General features: G+C 41.1%; 1 protein-coding gene across 2 annotated transcripts in view; it reads left to right on the top strand.

Moving 5' to 3' along the window:
• The window catches only part of LOC128641990 (major facilitator superfamily domain-containing protein 1), a 145,673-nt gene extending 129,630 nt beyond the window's left edge, over positions 1-16,043 (top strand). For both annotated transcript variants that reach the window (XM_053694622.1, XM_053694621.1), the window contains exons 13-14: positions 13,346-13,460; positions 14,439-16,043. In XM_053694622.1, coding sequence (XP_053550597.1) covers positions 13,346-13,460; positions 14,439-14,555 — 232 coding nt within the window. In that variant the 3' untranslated portion in view covers positions 14,556-16,043. The remainder of the gene's footprint in view (positions 1-13,345; positions 13,461-14,438) is intronic.
• Positions 16,044-19,194: the final 3,151 nt, after the last annotated feature.

The raw sequence follows: 19,194 nt of genomic DNA, 5'->3' as shown, positions 1-19,194 counted from the left end.
AATCATAGACACTAAAATGAATCTGGAAACCTAAAAAGGTGACCCTACCATGTCTTGAGGAAACACTAGTTGTTTCAAGTGAGATTCTGCTGAATGAAAAGATTAAAGCTAGTACCAAATATCATCCAAATAAGGCAACACTGCAATACCCTGCTCTCTGAATACAGATAGGGCACCAAGAATCTTTGAAAAGAATCTCTGAGCTGCCGCTAGCCCAAAAGGACGAGCGACAAATTGGTAATGCTTATCTAGAAAAGAGAATCTCAGAAAAAAAATAGTGGTCTGAAGGAATTGAAAATAAGCGTCCTGTAAGTCTATTGTGGTCATAAAGTAACCTTGCTAAACAGAAAGGCAGAATAGTCCCTATAGTCACCATCTTGAAAGTTGGGACTCTTACAAAACGATATAAACATTTCAGATCCAGAATTGGTCTGAACGAATTTTTAGGACAATGAATAGATTTGAATAGAAATCCAAACTCTGTTCCTGCAGAGGAACTGGAACCATCACCCCTGAAAATCTGAAACACATTTCAGAAATACCTGAGCTTTCACAGGGTTTGTTATAACATAACATGGAAAAGAATCTTCCCATGGGAGGTTTTTATTCTTTTTTTTTATATATATTTTTATTGAGATTCTTTGCGATACAAACAAAAAGGTGAATGTCATTACAAATTTCAAGGTAAAACAAGTTGTCAAAGTCCATCAAATAAGAACATAATATAGGGAAATGACCAATTGCATTTTCAAAACAAATAACCATTGTTGCTCAACCAAATTACCCACGTTATAATAGGAATGGCCACTCATGGACCATACAGTGACAGTGAGTAAGTTACAAAGTAGGTAGGCAATAATATGAAAGGGTAACTCGCGGGCCCTTAAATGAAGAATCTCTTTCTCTATTTAATACTATAATCGGGGTAGGTTAAAATCTTGACTAAAGGGTTAACAATATAGTATGTTGTATGTACTAGAGATATTTAGTCTAAGTGGTGTATTATCATTTCTCTCGGAGTTATAAAGAGAAATAGATAAGTAAAAAACGGGAAAAAGCAAAGGGGGGCAAAAAGGGGAAGGGGTGTTGTAAACACTATTATGAAATCTGTGCCAGTCACTAGAATTAAGGGAAAAAGAAGGGGTGGGGGTGGGGAGGGAGGAAAGAGAAGGGGAAAAAAAAGGGGGGGGGGAAGGAAAGAAAGAGAAGAAGAGGAAAGAAGGAAGCACAGAAGAACGAGAAGGAAGCACAAAAGTCCTCCAATCTAGATCCTATTAATTTTTCACACCCTTCCCAGGCCAAGCAGTAAAGCTGAACTTTATTATTAGAGGTAAAAATAGGGCACTCCATTGCCTCTAGATAGGACATAATTTTAGAAATATAATTCCAAGTGGGGGTCGCAGCTTGTTTCCATCTTCTAGCTAAAGACAGCTTAACAGCCATCATTAGGTATATACTAATCAGACTGTTGGGAGTAATAGGGGACCCAAGGGACAGATGGAACAGAACCTTTTGCGGACTAGTCCATAAGGTAGGGTCGAGGTCAAAATATCTTTTAGAAAGCATCTCCCACAAAGGGAGTAGTCGTGGGCATTCCCACCATATATGAGCCGGGGAGCCAACAAGTCCACACCCTCTCCAGCAAAGAGGGGAATTTATAGGGGAAATTTTAAAGAGTCTCAGTGACGTAAGATGCCACTGGGTACAGACTTTAAGATACAATTCCAACAAGGTGACTCAATGGAGGGCTTTTTTGGTGAGCGAGATAGCCAGCGACCAGTCCTCTTGAGAGGCATGGAACCCAAGGGATCTCTCCCATGAAATAATATAAGCTGATTTGTAGTAAACATTCGGGTTGAGCAAGTCCTGGTAGGAGATAGACAGTGCTCTCGGAATCCTTTCAGCCGTGTCCCATCGCTTTTCCCAATTGGTTCGTATGCGCAGTGGGAATTCAGTAAACCCCCAGGATCTAAGGAGACTTCTAAGCCTCCAAAATTCAAATTGTAATATTTGAGATGGGTTGTAAGTTGCTCGAAATGCTGCCAATGAAATAAGCTGGCCGTTTGGGAAAAGGTCGCCAATAGTAACGATACCATGGGACTGCCACACTTGTGGATGCGTATCTCGTAATGCTTTAAGAATACCCGAAAGGGTCTGGCTAGGGGAGGGGTGAGGAGCTATTTGGGGAAGAGATCTAATTCTATCCCAAAAGCGCAAAGCCGAGACAACTATATAGTTTTCAATGTTAAGAGATGTTCTAATATGTTTTGGGATCCAAATGAGATCCGATAAGGAAAGTAAGTCCGGTAAGGAAGCCTGCTCAATCCTCCACCATTTGCAATCCGAACAGGTGGAATTCCAGGGTAGGATGTGAGCTAGCCTAGCTGCTTCATGATATAAGGCTAAGTTGGGGGCGCCCGCGCCTCCACTCAGCATCGGTTGCTGCATAATTCGAGTGGACACCCGGGGGTGTCCCTTCTTCCAAATGAACTTATTACACAGCATCTGGAATTTACCGATAAGGGACTTGGGGATTGGGATTGGTAGGGTTCTAAACAAATAAGTTAACTTGGGTAGTAAAGTCATCTTAAAAGCTGCCACCCTGCCCAGCTTGGAAATACACGGAACATTCCATCTATCCACACATCGCTGGAAAGAGCTGAGCAATGGGTAGAAGTTTGCCTCAACTATAGTGGATACACTCCAGGACAGAAAGACCCCCAAGTGTTTTAATCTGTGGCGTGACCAATTGAATGCATACCTCTGCGAGAGGCTGTTGAAGTCTCTTTCTGAGATGTTTATAGTAAAAGCATCAGTTTTGCTTACATTCAACTTATAGTAGCTGATCTCTCCAAAAGTATGAAGGAGTTTGAAAAGAGCTGGGAGAGATGGAGTGTAGACTCCTAGGAAAACTGTGAGGTCGTCCGCAAATAGGGAAATTTTCTGAGGTATGCCAGCAATGTCTACACCAACAATATCTTCAGCGGAACGAATTGCCTCAGCCAATGGCTCCATCACTAGTGCAAATACCAGGGGAGATAGGGGACACCCCTGCCGCGTTCCATTAGTGATAGGAAAAGAAGGCGAAAGAAATCCCAGCCCCCTAACCCTTGCCGAGGGAGAAGAGTATAACGCCCCTACACAGGACAGAAAAGAAGGTGGAAAGACAAAAACCTGCAATACTTCAAATAGGTAGAGCCAATTTACCTGATCAAACGCCTTTTCGGCATCTAAGGCTAAGGTTGTACATGGAATATTTGCTCGCTTGGCTTAAAAAAAAATATTTAAAAGACGCCTGGTGTTATCCGGCCCTTCTCGTCCAGGAGTAAATCCCACCTGGTCCCAGCCAATGAGCGAGGGGAGGATGTGGTTTAGTCTAGCTGCTAAAATTTTGGCCAAGAGTTTTATATCAACATTGATTAGTGATATAGGTCTGAAATTCTCACAGGCATTAGGATCCTTGCCTGGTTTTGGTATAGCTACAATGACTGCCTCCAAGAACTCAGACGGAAGAGAGCCCGATTTTCTGGCCAGTGTAAAAACTCTAGTGAGTAAAGGGAGAAGGGATAGGCTAAACATTTTATAGAAAAGGGCTGTATATCCATCTGGGCCTGGAGCCTTATGGGATTTCAGGGATTTTATGGCACCGGCAACTTCCTGCGAAGTAATAGGGGCGTCTATAAGATCTTTCTGTTCGTCTGTCAGTGTCGGGAGAGACAAAGCGCCTAGGAAACCCTGTATTGCCGTAACTGTGGGCACAGAGGCATCTGAAGAATGCTTAAGGTTGTAAAGCTTAGAGTAATAGTTGGCAAATGCCTTACCAATATCAGAAGGAAGACGGACTACGCCGTCCGGCGATTTGATATACGGGATGCGGGCATCTGCAGTTCGCTGCCTCAGTTTGTTAGCTAAAATGCGATCTGCCTTATAACCTTTGGCATAGTAGAGTTGTTTTACCTTTTGCATTTGCCAATGAATCCTAGAGGTCTCTAAGCTAATAATTTGCTGTTTAACGGCATTAATGCTAGCAAGAACCTCAGAGTCCAGCGTAAGCTTGTGCTGCGATATGAGAGTTCACAGCTCCACTGACAATTGCGCTAGGGAGCCTCCATGTACTTTATTATATTTGGACTTTAGTTTCATCAAGAGACCTCTCACAAACGCCTTGAGTGCACCCCATAGGGAATAGTCTCCCACTAAGCCATTGTCATTAATAATTAAAAATTGTGCAATTTCCTCTTGGAGGTAGGCAACGTTGCCCTGGTCGTCCAGAAGAAATTCTGGGAGTTGCCACGGTGGCCTGGAAGACAGGGCCGTAGGAGAGCTCATGGTCATTTGGACAGGCGAGTGGTCCGACCAAGTGCAACCCGGCATACTTGCGCATCGGATACCATCCAAAAGACAGGGTTCGCAGAAGATATAATCAATGCGAGAGTAGGAGAGATGGACATTGGAATAATAGGAATAATCCTGAGACGTAGGGTGCATGCAGCGCCAGACATCATAAAGGTTATACTGTGCAATAAGTGTTGAGAATTGCATAGAGGTTTGGATTAGCGCCGGGTCATATGCTCTTTGTTTGGGGGAACGCCTGTCCATCATGGTATCCAATAGCATATTAAAATCCCCCGCGAGTAGTAGGGTTCCCAGTCTGAGTGGTTAAGAGACGTAAAAACTTTCTAAGATGTTTTGTCTGGCCTGTGTTGGGACCATAATAAGAATCAAGAGTATAGGGTACTCCTTCCAATTTACAATTCAATATCAAATAGCGGCCCTGAGGATCTGCATAAGCATTTATTTTTTCAAATAGAAGTTGTTTATGGATTAGAATTGCCACTCCTCTAGATTTAGTCGTAAAGGATGCTGCTTCCACCACCGGAAACTGTTTAGACCTAAAAGGTATGGGGGAGCTATCAACCCAATGTGTCTCCTGAAGGAATGCTATTTGAGATTTTGTCTGATTAAGATGTCGCAAAAGTCTGCTTCTTTTGTTGTGTGTGTTGAGGCCCCGGACATTATGTGAGGTAAATGATAATGCCATGCCTAACTAGAGAAAGAGAAAGGAGGCAGAGAAGCGAGAGTAAGAGAGAGAGAGAGAGAGGAAGAGAGAAGAGAAAAAAAAAAAAAAAACAGAGCGAGGAGAGGAGGGGGGGGGGGGGGGGTCTTTAGGGTTATTATAGGAAGGTAGGGTAAGTAGTGAATTTCAGGGGTATCTAGGTGCCGGCACAAATATATGTATAGCTGTGTAAGATATGGGGTTATGGGGTGTTGCAGTATTGACAAGACAAACCACTTAGGTAGTCCTCTTTTTAAAATAGGGGGGGGGGTATTAGAATTGTAATATAATAGAACGCCAAGTGTTCTAGGGTCCACGAAAAGTAAAAAATGTAGTGAAAAATCAGAGACAGGGCGGCCAATATATATACCGCCCGCCCAAATGTAAGTGTAGTAGTGGTACGGTAATAAACCATACAGATTTTGTATTTTCAGTGTCTTCCATCATGAGGGAATAGTACCATTATAGATTGGGTGTGTGAAATTTTTGTTGGGTGAGACCAAGCAGTTATGTGTGAAAGAAAGGTGTAGGGACTACACTATCTATGCATGTCGTTTCATAACATTAAAGTGTCAGTAAACTTTAAAAATAATGTTATATAATTCTGCACATAGTGCAGAATTATATAACATTATGTTAGCCAAACATTATAAAACATAATTTCCCCTATTAATTTTTTTAAAAAAACGCTGTTCTACAGACCCGCTCTCTGTACTCTGCTGAGCGGGTCTGTTATATTTACTGTCACAGGAGCGAGCTGCACTTAGTCTTATGGCGCGGTCGGGCCGGGCTGTGACTATACAGCTGGCCCAATGCGCTGAGTAAATATAACAGACCCGCTCAGCAGAGTACAGAGAGCGGGTCTGTAGAACAGCGTTTTTTTAAAAAAATTAATAGGGGAAATTATGTTTTATAATGTTTGGCTAATTTAATGTTATATAATTCTGCACTATGTGCAGAATTATATAACATTATTTTTAAGGTTTACTGTCCCTTTAAAAGAAGAATACAGTTATACACACAAGGGCTGTAATATAGGTTAATATCATATGCTTTACTATTAGTTGGGTATTCAGTACTGCGTATCCAAAGGTACCTCACTTCTGTCAGGAGAGCTCTTGTAGTAACAAGGTCTTGTGTTAGCTCACAGGATAGTAGGGCAGCTGACGCTACCTAGAAAGCATCTACATGTGGAAATGAGAGGTCCTCATTATATTTCTTAAAACTATTTGTATGATAACAAAGGCTTCTAAAGTAAGCAGATACCTTATCTACAAACTGTACCTGTATAGCGGCACATTAATTAATAAAACCTGACTAACTGAAAAAGGGAGAAAAACAAAGGTTAGTACACAGCAACCCAGAATACTTAAAATAGCATAGAATACATTTGTCAAGACTTAATTAGTAACAAAAGTTCACATCCTATGCTATACCATAGACTGAAGCTTTTAACCTAGCATTTCTGGGGGTATATCATTCTTGGCAAGACCGCCCTTATACTAGCGAGGTCTCATGCTTACGTTAAGGATATTAGGACATGTAATGCTATCCATGTCTAAGAGGCTGCTAAAGTTAGTAGATGTCCTATTTACAATGCATATCTGTGTAGCGATATACCAACATACCCTAGCTAACTAAAGGGTATAAAAAACAGTAGTTAGTACACATCAACATAGAACATTTAACATAATATAAGGTAAATAAAGAAAAACAGCAGTGAATACACAGAAAAAACAAACAGGTAATATAGCCCAAAATTATACTTAGCAGAGTCCCGACACAGATCCTATGGTCGAAGTCAATGTCCAGATAGGTCTCTCCCACCTGCAGGTCCCTCACTCAAGAGGAGAGAGCTAAGGGACGATGGAACAACCAGGTGAGTACCACCCGGAGATCCCAGTTATAGATTAGATGTAGAAAGTGCAGAAAAAATGCCCAGAAATAATTGACTCAAGTTGGTGTTGAGAATGATCTCCTCTGGGAAAGAGTGGTAGTTGACAAGCCAGAGTCCCTCCGGGAGGATGCTGAGCTGTGGGATGCAGGGTTCCTTGGGGGAAGAGCAGTCCATTCAGGCGTTGTGGCATCAAGCTGGCGCAACTTGTTGTTGGGAGGGCCTCGGGGGGCAGCTGCACGAGAAACCTCCATGTTCCAGTTTTTAAGGAGAGCAAGGCCTTGTGTGACATTGTGCACTGTGAAGGTTTGGTTGTCCTTGAAGATCAGAAGTTTGATAGGGTAGCCCCAGCGGTATCTAACATTTCTATTCCGCAGGGTGGAGGTAACATCTGTAAATGTTTTCCTCTGTTGTAGTGTTCTTGTGGAGAGGTCCGGAAAGATCTGTAAGTTTTGAAATTTTTCAGGTAGTTGGGGCTTCTGGAAATGTGCTCTTTGCAATCTTTCTTTATATGTGAAATAGTGGAGCCTTACAAGCACATCTCTGGGTTGTCCCTCGGGAAGTCCTCTCGGCCTTAGGGTGCGATGAGCACGGTCAAGCATATCTTCTGAATCTGAGGTTTTTGGAGCTAAGTTATGGAAAAGCTCTTTAAGATAAGATTGGAGGTCAGCTGGAGAGACAGTCTCAGGAATCCCTCTTATTCGCAAATTATTTCTCCGAGACCTATCTTCGATATCAGCTATTTTATCTTCGACAGAGTCTAAATAGTCTGATAGGGTCTGAGAAAAGGCTAACCCATTAGCTTGCTCTGTAGCTAAATCTTCATATTTTCTTTCTAACATGTCAATTCGCTCGTTAGTCGAGGAAATTTCTTTTTTCAGCTCGGCAGTTGAAGCAGATAGTTTAGCAGAGAAAGAGTTATGATGATCGTCTAGCATGCTTTTGAGGGAGTCCAGAATGAATGTAGGAGTAGCCGTCTCCTGAGTGCAATGCTGTATCTCTTTCAAGGCTGCTACCGTGAATCCAGACGAGTCTGATGTTGGAGAGTTAGGTGGATCATCTGGAGTGTGTCTGTCTATACTAAGTTGGCCAAAATGGTCTATAACTGTTTTCTTGATCGACAGTTGCGGCCTGTTCTTCTTTCTCTGGGAATGTGACATATTCTTCCACAGGCGCTACTCTCACTCCAATGTGACGCTAGATATGGGTATGGTTCCACCCTCCAGTAGGAGATAGAGAGACGCGCTTCTCACTGGGCAGTCCCTCTGCACCTGTTTTCCTTATAGCGTGGTAGGATATGCTTTAAAGGAAGGCACTGACTGTGGGGCGGGCGTTTATGGCCAACAATTATTCTTTTATTCCATAGCCTCTGTAGAATGTATCAGTTAAGACAGGGGTAACTTTAGCTTTGAGGTTGCCACACTAGGTAAGCCGTTATTCAATTCCAATTACATCAGCTGCCTCCAGGAGGGGCACGAGGGCAATGTAAAGCACTCTCCCCAGGGAGTTTGCCTTCACTAGGCCAAGCCGGGAAAAGGATAGTGGGATATGACCTGCTGCAACCGTGTACAGCAGGAAATGGGGAGGAGAGTGCCTTATAGCAGATGAATTTTGCACTTATCACTAGAGCTGTTCTTAAGCTATGTGTCGATACAAGTGTGAGCTAGCAAATTATAGGGTCCACTGTGTTCTCTAGCAGGGAGCAGGATACTCAGACAAATATATTTTTGTAGGTGCTGGAGACTGCGTTAGTAACCTAGTCAGTTGTAAGCTGGCTTTGTCCTGTCTCCTTCTTCTTAATTTCACCTGCTTTAGTCAGTCCAGGGTGACCCACTTATGTGTACAAGCCTCTACCCAGCAGGTATTAGAGTGAGTGAGGAGAGTGTCTTTATTCAAATTCGTATCCACGTGGCTAAGTGGCCTGCAGTGTCTTACTGTCCCCTGTGTTAGATGCCTTATCGTTTATAAGGTGCTTAATTCACAAAATCTCCAGTGTGTAATACTAGTTAACAAAATTATGTGAACTGACAAGTGGCTGCTTACATTGGATGTTTTCAACACAAAATCTCCAGTGTGTAATACTGGTTAGCAAAAATATGTGAACTGGCAAGTGGCTGCTTGTATGGAATTTTTGCAATCCAGTTGAAAGCAATCAAAGTGCCCTCTCCAAAGAGCTCCCTTTGCTGTGAGTGAAGATAATAGTGAGAGGCTTGTTATGTAGTCTGTAAGAGATATGCTGTTTTACGTTATGGTTTTGTACTAAATATGGCGTTTCGCGCCACAACTCAAGGAGCGCCCGACAGCCACACAGACTATTCCTTTCTGTACTCACGCTGCTCTGTTTAGTGTGGATGCAGCAATAAATAATAAAAAAAAATCGGAACGCCAGCCTTCTGGGCTGGGGTGCAGTCTGGAATTCTCTGAAAGCTCAGGGTGTGTGGACTCAGGAGGAGGCTCTCCTCCCGATAAATATTCTAGAACTGAGAGCGATATTCAATGCGCTTCAGGCGTGGCCTCAACTGGCTTCGGCCAAATTCATAAGATTACAGTCGGACAATATCACGACTGTAGCATATATCAATCATCAGGGGGGAACAAAGAGTTCTCTAGCGATGATAGAGGTTACCAAAATAATTTGATGGGCAGAAACTCAGTCTTGCCATCTATCAGCAATCTATATCCCAGGCGTGGAGAACTGGGAAGCGGATTTTCTAAGTCGTCAGACTTTTCATCCGGGGGAGTGGGAACTCCATCTGGAGGTGTTTGCACAATTGATTCGCCAATGGGGCACACCAGAATTGGATCTGATGGCGTCTCGTCAGAACGCCAAACTTCCTTGTTACGGGTCCAGGTCAAGAGATCCTCAGGCAGTACTGATAGATGCTCTAGCAGTACCCTGGTCGTTCAACCTGGCTTATGTGTTTCCACCATTTCCTCTCCTTCCTCGTGTGATTGCCAGAATCAAACAGGAGAGAGCTTCAGTGATTTTGATAGCACCTGCGTGGCCACGCAGGACTTGGTATGCAGACCTAGTGGACATGTCATCTCTTCCACCATGGACTCTGCCTCTGAGACAGGACCTTCTGATGCAAGGTCCGTTCCAACATCCAAATCTAGTTTCTCTGCGGCTGAATGCCTGGAGATTGAACGTTTGATTTTATCCAAGCGGTTATTCTCTGAGTCGGTCATAGATACCTTGATTCAGGCTCGAAAGCCTGTCACTAGGAAAATTTATCATAAGATATGGCGTAAATATCTTTATTGGTGCGAATCCAAAGGCTACTCATGGAGTAAGAACAGTATTCCTAGGATTTTGTCCTTTCTCCAAGAAGGATTGGAGAAGGGTCTATCAGCTAGTTCCTTAAAGGGACAGATATCTGCTTTATCGCACAAGCGTCTGGCAGATGTTCCAGACGTTCAGTCGTTCTGTCAGGCTTTAGTTAGAATCAAGCCTGTGTTTAAACCTGTTGCTCCGCCATGGAGTTTGAATTTGGTTCTTAAAGTTCTGCAAGGGGTTCCGTTTGAACCTATGCATTCCATAGATATTAAACTTCTATCTTGGAAAGTTCTGTTTTTAGTTGCTATCTCTTCGGCTCGAAGAGTTTCTGAACTATCTGCATTGCAATGCGACTTGCCTTATCTTGTTTTCCATGCTGATAAGGTGGTTTTGCGTACCAAACCTGGATTCCTTCCCAAGGTTGTTACTAATAGGAGTATTAATCAGGAAATTGTTGTTCCTTCTCTGTGTCCTAATCCTTCCTCTAAGAAGGAGCGTCTGTTGCAGAACTTGGACGTGGTTCGTGCTTTGAAGTTTTACTTAAAAGCGACATAAGATTTCCGTCAAACATCTTCTTTGTTTGTGGTCTATTCTGGAAAAGGTAGAGGTCAGAAAGCTACGGCTACCTCTTTCTTTTTGGCTGAAAAGCATCATCCGTTTGGCATATGAGACTGCTGGACAGCAGCCCCCTAAAAGAATTACAGCTCACTCTACTAGAGCGGTGGCTTCCACATGGGCTTTGAAAAATGATGCTTCTGTTGAACAGATTTGTAAGGCTGCGACTTGGTCGTCGCTTCATACCTTTTCCAAATTTTATAAATTTGATACTTTTGCTTCCTCGGAGGCTATTTTTGGGAGAAAGGTTCTTCAAGCAGTGGTGCCTTCTGTTTAACCATCTGTCTTGTCCCTCCCGTTCATCCGTGTCCTATAGCTTTGGTATTGTTTCCCACAAGTAAAGGATGAATCCATGGACTCGTCTTACCTTTATAGAAGAAAAGTAAATTTATGCTTACCTGATAAATTAATTTCTTCTATGGTAAGACGAGTCCACGGCCCGCCCTGTCCTTTTAAGACAGATTATGTTTTTTTGATTTAAACTCAGTCACCTCTGCACCTTGTAGTTTCTCCTTTTTCTTCCTGTACCTTCGGTCGAATGACTGGGGGGTGGAGCTAAGGGAGGAGCTATATAGACGGCTCTGCTGTGGTGCTCTTTGCCACTTCCTGTTAGGAAGGATAATATCCCACAAGTAAAGGATGAATCCGTGGACTCGTCTTACCATAGAAGAAATTAATTTATCAGGTAAGCAAGCATAAATTTACTTTTTTTCCTAATCTTGTAATAGGGTTTTGTGTGTGTACAATTTTTAAACCAATACTCATTGCAGACTGCTCACTTCTAAACAATATTTAACACGGTCAGCCTGAAGACAATAGCTCTCCTTTCAGGACCTCTTTTTCTTTCACTTATATACAGGGTCGACTCCAAGGGGGGGCTTTGGGGGGCAATGCCTACCCAAATGGAATGCTGTGCCCCCTCCAGTGGTGTTTTAAGGCCTAGGCCAAGAAATTTTGGGGGACGGCACTTTTGCTCTAGTCTAGTGTATGTATATACTTTTCTAAAAAAAATTATAATTGACTCGTCGGTCCAGCTTGCTGCCGACGTCACATGACGTCCTCCCACCAATAGCCGCCTTCCTGCACTCTGCATGTGGCTTGAGTGAGTCGCGCACGTGATCTCCAAGACCAGGTGGCAATCGGGTTCGGCAGGGCTGAAGAGGACTCGAAGTTGGCAGCTAGCGTACAAGCAGTGGCAGACTGAGTGAAAAAGCAGACGCGTACTCAGGTGGGTGATGGTCACTGTCTACAGTGAGTGAGTTGGAAGATCTGAGCTGCTGGGGGTAATGGCGGTCCGGGGGGGGGGGGGGCCCTGGGGGGTGACGGTGTCTCTTGGCAAAGTTGGCAATCATCATCTGCACTTCTGCAGCACACACCAGGTATTTAATCTCTCTGCTATAGAGTTACATGAGGCTGCTGAGCTGTATTCATCACTGTCATTAATTATCACATATATTAATGTATTTACAAGAGAATTTGAGAAGGTGCAGTATGGCTAATGATTATGCTTATCAGTTAAGACAGGGTTAATAATGCAGAGCATTGTGAATGTGCTCCTTCCCTTTTTATTCATTAACCATATTGTATGTCTAGAGGCAGCAGAGCAGATTTTTTCTATATCTAATAAATTTTGGATAACAACACTAAGATATATCAATGTAATTGGAGCAAACATAAGATATAAATGCATATAGCACAGAAAACACAAATAACATGACTACGTTTATTACAAGATAAACAAATGGCAATGCTGCAAGCTGTTTTCTGTGTGTATTGCATAATGCATATTCATAATACAGAATGGTGCGTATATTACATAGATGGGTGTGTTTTAATCTATCTACAAAGACATTGTGTAGGGACATTTTCTTCTACCATCAGTAAATGTGTCAGTTTGCAGGGGCTTTGCCTTCCCTTCACCATCTGTAACAGTGCTTGTGTGCAGTGATATTGTTCTCTCTATACCAACAGTAATAGCGCTAGAGTGCTTCTCAGTACAGCACCATACACACTTTGTGCTTGTAAGGCCTGTGGAATGTGTAAAAATATTAAATGTATCAAAATCATATATTTTTTTTGTTGGGGGCCTTCATGGATTAGCTAATGCTGTGTCTCCACTCCAGTTAGTATCTCCTATGTCTATGTGCTATGAGAGAGAGAGAGTGGGGAGGGGGAAGCAGAAGTGTGATATATGTTTTATTGGAACTAACTGCACAAATCTAAAAGGTGAGATAAATGTGCGAGGGAGAGTGAGAGAGAAGTGAGAGAAAGAAAGAGAGAGAGAAAGAAAGAAAGAATGAGAGAGAGAGAATATTTCCTGCAGAATATGTAGGTCTGCTATTATTTTGATTCTCATATATGCTTTGTAAATGCGTGCCCCCTCGTGAAAAAAAAATGCCCCCCCACTTCATTTGTTCTGGAGCCGACCCTGCTTATATACGAGTAACCAGATCTTTAATACTGTGATATAGTAAAGTGATGTATTCCTTGTATTTTCTCTTAGTGGTGAAACTAAGATCCCACTGTGGCGCTGGCAGGAAATGATGATTTTCATGCTGGCGAATACCATCGCCTGCATTGTGACCTCCGGAACCTTAAACATTGTGGATAAAAAACAGGTATGATAGAAAGGCTGCTTCTAGGAACAATATGTTATGTTACTGGAGTTAGTTTACTGTGTGTAACTGGCTGCCAACGGAGTTAATTGTACTGTGCTAGATCATACAATTTTAAACAACTTTCCAGTTTACCTCTATTATTAAATTTGCTTTGTTTTCTTTGTATCATTTGTTGAAAAGCATATCTAGATAGGCTCAGGAGCAGCAATGCACTACGGGCAGCTAGCTTCTAATTGGTGACTGCACATATATACCTTTTGTCATAGACTTACCTGATGTGTTCAGCTAGCTCCCACTAATGCATTGCTGCTTCTTTAACTAAGGATACCAAGAGAATGAAGCAAATTTGATGATAGAATTAAATTGGAAAGTTGTTTAAAGGGACATAATACTCATATGCTAAATCACTTGAAACTGATGCAGTATAACTGTAAAAAGCTGACAGGAAAATATCACCTGAGCATCTCTATGTAAAAAAGGAAGATTATTTACCTCACAATTTCCTCAGCTCAGCAGAGTAAGTTCTGTGTAAAAAGTTATACTCAGCTGCAGGTAAAAAAAATATAAAAAAAATGAAGAAATGAACTGCAGCCAATCAGCATCAGCAGTGCTGAGGTCATGAACTCTTTTACTGTGATCTCATGAGATTTCATAGTAAACTTCCTTAAACTGAATAGGGAAATAACATGAGTGTGCACGAGATTCACTCCCTTGCCGGTCCTGGGACAGCCATATTGATTTGCTGCTTAAAGTCCTTTACAATGGGGTATGAATACTTAAGACATTTTGAGGTAAAATATCTTTCTTTTTTACATATATTTTCTAGTCTGCTTTTTTTTTGTACAATTATATTCTCTATCTGAATCATGAAAGGAAAAAAATGTGGTTTTCATCTCCTTCTAATATAAATTGCAATGTTTTAATGTCCCTTTAATTGTATGTACTTCTTTTGATTGATGTGTTTACGCTTGTTTCTAGGGAGGAATATTGAACAGAACGACCAAGCGAACTGCAGCGTCTCAGCAAGAAGCCAGAGAGGAATCAGACAGGTCACCAATACTAAGCCAAGATGATGATGAAAGGTCTATAAACTAGTGCCAGTATGAGGGGTCTGTGCCATGCTGCTAAATAGCCATCAATACGATCAGTTGTAAAACATCGCTTCTCTTTCTTTCATCTTCTTGTTCAAGTTTGCTACATGCAAAAGAGAGAGAAACGCGTAGCGTTTACCAGACAAAATGACTTTTAGGAAGGACAAAAAAAATGTCACCTACTGGTATTGTCTGTCTGGTAAAAAAACTTTTGTTAAAAGGTTTAACAGGTTTAACAGATGTAACCAATGAGTTGAGAGTACCAAACGGAGGCTAATTTGTTAGCGTCTGTATGCTAAATAACAAATATGTTACAGGGACATAAACCCAACATTTTTCTTTTATGATTCAGATAGAACATTCAATTTGAAATATCTTTCCAATTTACTTCTATTAGCTAATTGTCTTTATTTTCTTGTTATCCTTTGTTGAAAAGCAGGGATTTAGGCTCAGGAGCATACCTTGTCTGCAGCACTATATGGCAGCGGTTTTGTAACAATGTTATACATTAGTATGAGCACTCGATGCAGCACTATTTCCTGTCACGTGCACCCTAATAACTGGATATCTCTTCAACAAAGAATAAAATGAGAACTACGCAAATTTGATATTTTTTTTTTAAATTGCATTCTCTATCTGAATCATGAAAGAAAAATTGTAGCTTTCATGTCCCTTTATTTTACTTAAAGAGACATTATCCATATGTTGCATCACTTGAAAGTGATTATAGCCTATCTGAATAAAGCTGACTAGAAAATATATCATGAACATCTCTCTCTATGTAAGAAAGGGAAGATATTTTCTTTCAAAATATCCACAGTAGCTACATCCGTTTTAGATGCATTTTCAATATCCAATCAGGATGCTTGTCCCGGGATTTACAAGGGACCGTGATTAAAGGGACACTGAACCCAAAATTTTTCTTTCGTGATTCAGATAGAGCATGCAATTATAAACAACTTTCTAATTTACTCCTATTATCAAATTTTCTTCATTCTCTTGGTATCTTTATTTGAAATTCAAGAATGTAAGTTTAGATGCCGGCCCATTTTTGGTGAACAACCTGGGTTGTTTTTGCTGATTGGTGGATAAATTCATCCACCAATAAACAAGTGCTTTCCATGGTCCTGAACCACAAAAATAGCTTAGATGTCTTGTTTTTCAAATAAAGAAAGCAAGAGAACAAAGAAAAATTGATAACAGGAGTAAAATAGAAAGTTGCTTAAATTTGCATGCTCTATCTGAATCATTAAAGGAAAAAAATTGGGTTCAGTGTCCCTTTAAGCATATGGGTAACATATCACTTTAAGGGAAGAAAATATACGTGAAAACACACAAAAGCATGATACTGTCACTCTATTTTTAAGAAATATGTATCTCATGTCTTAAAGGGAAATTGTGTTTATCAGCAGCATTTTAAAGGTGCTAACTTTTTTGTTTTTTTTGTAAAATAAAAAATACTTTTAATTAAAAAAAATCTGTGTAAACAAAATGTAATATTGCAGTATTCCTTTGAATGCTCACTGACTGATAGACAACTACTCTGCTCCATTGTAGGAAAAGGACACACCTCCGACAAGAATACAGTCATTTTAGGACAGGAACTTATACCATTTGAAATTCCATCTCCTTAAAGGGACATGAAACCCAACATTTTTCTTTCATGACTCAGAGATTACAATTTTAAACAACTTTCCAATTTACTTCAATTATTTAATTTGCTTCCTTCTCTTGTTATCCTTTTCTGAAAGGTGTATCTAGGAAAGATCAGGAGCAGCAAAGAACCTAGGTTCCAGCTGCTGATTGGTTGCTGCATATATATATACTGCTTGTCATTGGCTCACTCGTGTTCAGTTAGCAACCAGTAGTGCATTGCTGCTCATTCAACAAAGCATAGCAAGAGAACAAAGAAAATTTGATAATAGGAGTAAAATAGAAAATTTCATGCTCTATCTGAGTCATGAAAGATGAAATTTGGGTTTCATATCCCTTTAAATAAACCCTTCCGTGTCACATGACGGACCATTGTCTTTCACACCAGGGCACAACGACAATCTGGATTTGTCTTGAACAGGGATAGCTGATCTGATGATCTTTTCAAAGATCCCCAGTACCACAGGCAGATAATCATAGTGGAGGGTATTCTTGTGCAGACATAGAAAATTTAGTTTCTACTGATTTTTCGTTCAAATTTCCCTGAATATTCTTTGGCTGCGCTATTCGGTATTCGTTTCATTTAAAACTAAACAAATACTGAACTTTAGTTAAACATTTATATTTGTTTTCCTTAAAAGAAATTTAAATGTTTCAAAACTACAGGCGAAAAGTTACCTGTAGCTACAATACTTACCCTAATGCGCTAATCTAATCCTCTTCTTGCCAGAGCCCTGGTCCTGCGCACAGGAGGCTTAGCGCGATCGGCTCCCAGGACGTACACTAAAGTTAATGCAGGTTCTGGGAGCCAAGTGCACGAAGCCTCCTTGCTAGCGGGGCCAAAGCTCTGGCCAGAAGAGGATCGGGTAAGCTCGCTCTCCAGAGGGCATTAGGGTATTATTTTTTAAGATACTTACCATTGCGTTATGAAAAACATAATGCAGATCCTACACCCGCATCTCCTGCTTTCTTTAGCATATGGATGACGAATCTGGCTTCCTCCAATCGTTGAGTGCCCCATGAGCTGGACGTCAAAGGGGGCACGCAACGATTGGAGGAAGCCGGATTCGTCATTCATCTGCTAAAGAAAGTAGGAGATGTGGGCGGAGGATCGCCGCTATGTTTGCCATAACGCAATGGTAAGTATTTTAAAAAATAAGCATCTTTGTAAACTTTAATGAATTAAAGAGCCCCCGATTTTAAGATTTCTTTGATGCTGGGCTTTAATTCATTAAAGTTTACCATCACTTTAAAGAAAATGAATATATACTGGTGAATTTCGTCAGTATTTTTTTTTTTTTTTTTCATTTTGTTGGTGCATTCATTCGGTTATTCGTTTTAATTTTGTTTTTTTTTAAATGAATATCCATTTTTAGTTATGAATGTGCATTAGTAACTAAACAAATGCACATCCCTAGTGGAGGGGTCTCCCAGGCCTTAAAGGGACACTGAACCCAAAAAATTTCTTTTGTGATTCAGATAGAGCATGAAATTTTAAGCAACTTTCTAATTTACTCCTATTAATTTTCTTTGTTCTCTTGCTATTTTTATTTGAAAAATAAGACATCTAAACTTTTTTTGGTTCAGGACCCGGACAGCACTTTTTTTATTGGTGGATGAATTTATCCACCAATCGGCAAGAACAACCCAGGTTGTTCACCAAAAATGGGCCAGCATCTAAACTTACATTCTTGCATTTCAAATAAAGATACCAAGAGAATGAAGAAAATTTGATAATAGGAGTAAATTAGAAAGTTGCTTACAATTTCATGCTCTGAGTCATGAAAGAAAAAATTTGAGTTCAGTGTCCCTTTAATAGAAGTGCTGGTGACCTCACAGAAGGGGTGGAAAATGGCAGCCAGTGAAGGAAGCTGGACTGGGTGTTGTTTAAACTCCTCAATCTCAGCTCTCTTACTAGTCACAGACTTCCAATACTTCTCATTTGAAAGAGAATCACTTGGAAAGCCATAAGTCCTGTGAAGTAATTTAAAAAAACAAACAAAAAAATTATAATAATAAAGACCACAATACGTGGGGTTTGCTAGGGATGGAGTCTCAATAAAAAAATTATATTGTGGACTCTCCATGCCATAGGAAAGAAAACAAAATTTATGCTTACCTGATCAATTTCTTTCTTTCCGGGCATGGAGAGTCCACAATTTCATTCCAATTACTAGTGGGATATTCACCTCCTGACCAGCAGGAGGAGGAAAAGAGAACCCCCCAGCAGAGCTGTTAAGTGTCACTTCCCTTACCCATAACCCCCAGTCATTCGGCCGAAGGAAAATGCCTGAGGTTTATACCAAAAAATCTGCCGTCTTAAATGTAAATAAGGGCAGGTCGTGGACTCTCCATGCCCGGAAAGAAAGAAATTTATCAGGTAAGCATAAATTTTGTTTTCTTTCCTATGGCATGGAGAGTCCACAATTTCATTCCAATTACTAGTGGGAACCAATACCCAGGCTAGAGGACACGGAATGAAAGGGAGGGAGGACAAGACCACTTGAAGAACTTTTCTCCCAAAGGAAGCCTCAGACAAGGCAAAAGTATAAAATTTGTAGAATTTGGAAAAAGTATGCAGAGAGGACCAAGTGGCCGCCTTGCAGATTTGCTCCACAGATGCTTCATTTTTGAAAGCCCAGGAAGAAGAGACAGCCCTAGTAAATGAGCCATAATTCTTTCAGGAGGCTGATGTCCAGCTGTCTCATAAGCTAATCGGATAACACTTCTCAACCAGAGAGAGAGAGCAGCTTTAGTGGCCTTCTGAGCGTTACGCTTACCCAGGGGCGGACTGAGACCAACCAGGGCCCCCGGGCAAAAGTGTAGCAGGGCCCCTCACCCCCTTTTTGCTCCACCTACCTCATCTGCCTCACCTCCACCCTACTGCCCCTCCCATATCGTATGCCCCTCCCATCTCGTATGCCCCTCCCCCACAATGCTTTTAATTGCCATATAAAGAGAGACAATTTTTCTACACATTTATTGATGGC

This window comes from Bombina bombina, chromosome 11, assembly GCF_027579735.1.
Source record: "Bombina bombina isolate aBomBom1 chromosome 11, aBomBom1.pri, whole genome shotgun sequence".
Classification (NCBI taxonomy): Eukaryota; Metazoa; Chordata; class Amphibia; order Anura; family Bombinatoridae; genus Bombina; species Bombina bombina.
This window is presented reverse-complemented; position numbering and strand designations above follow the sequence as displayed.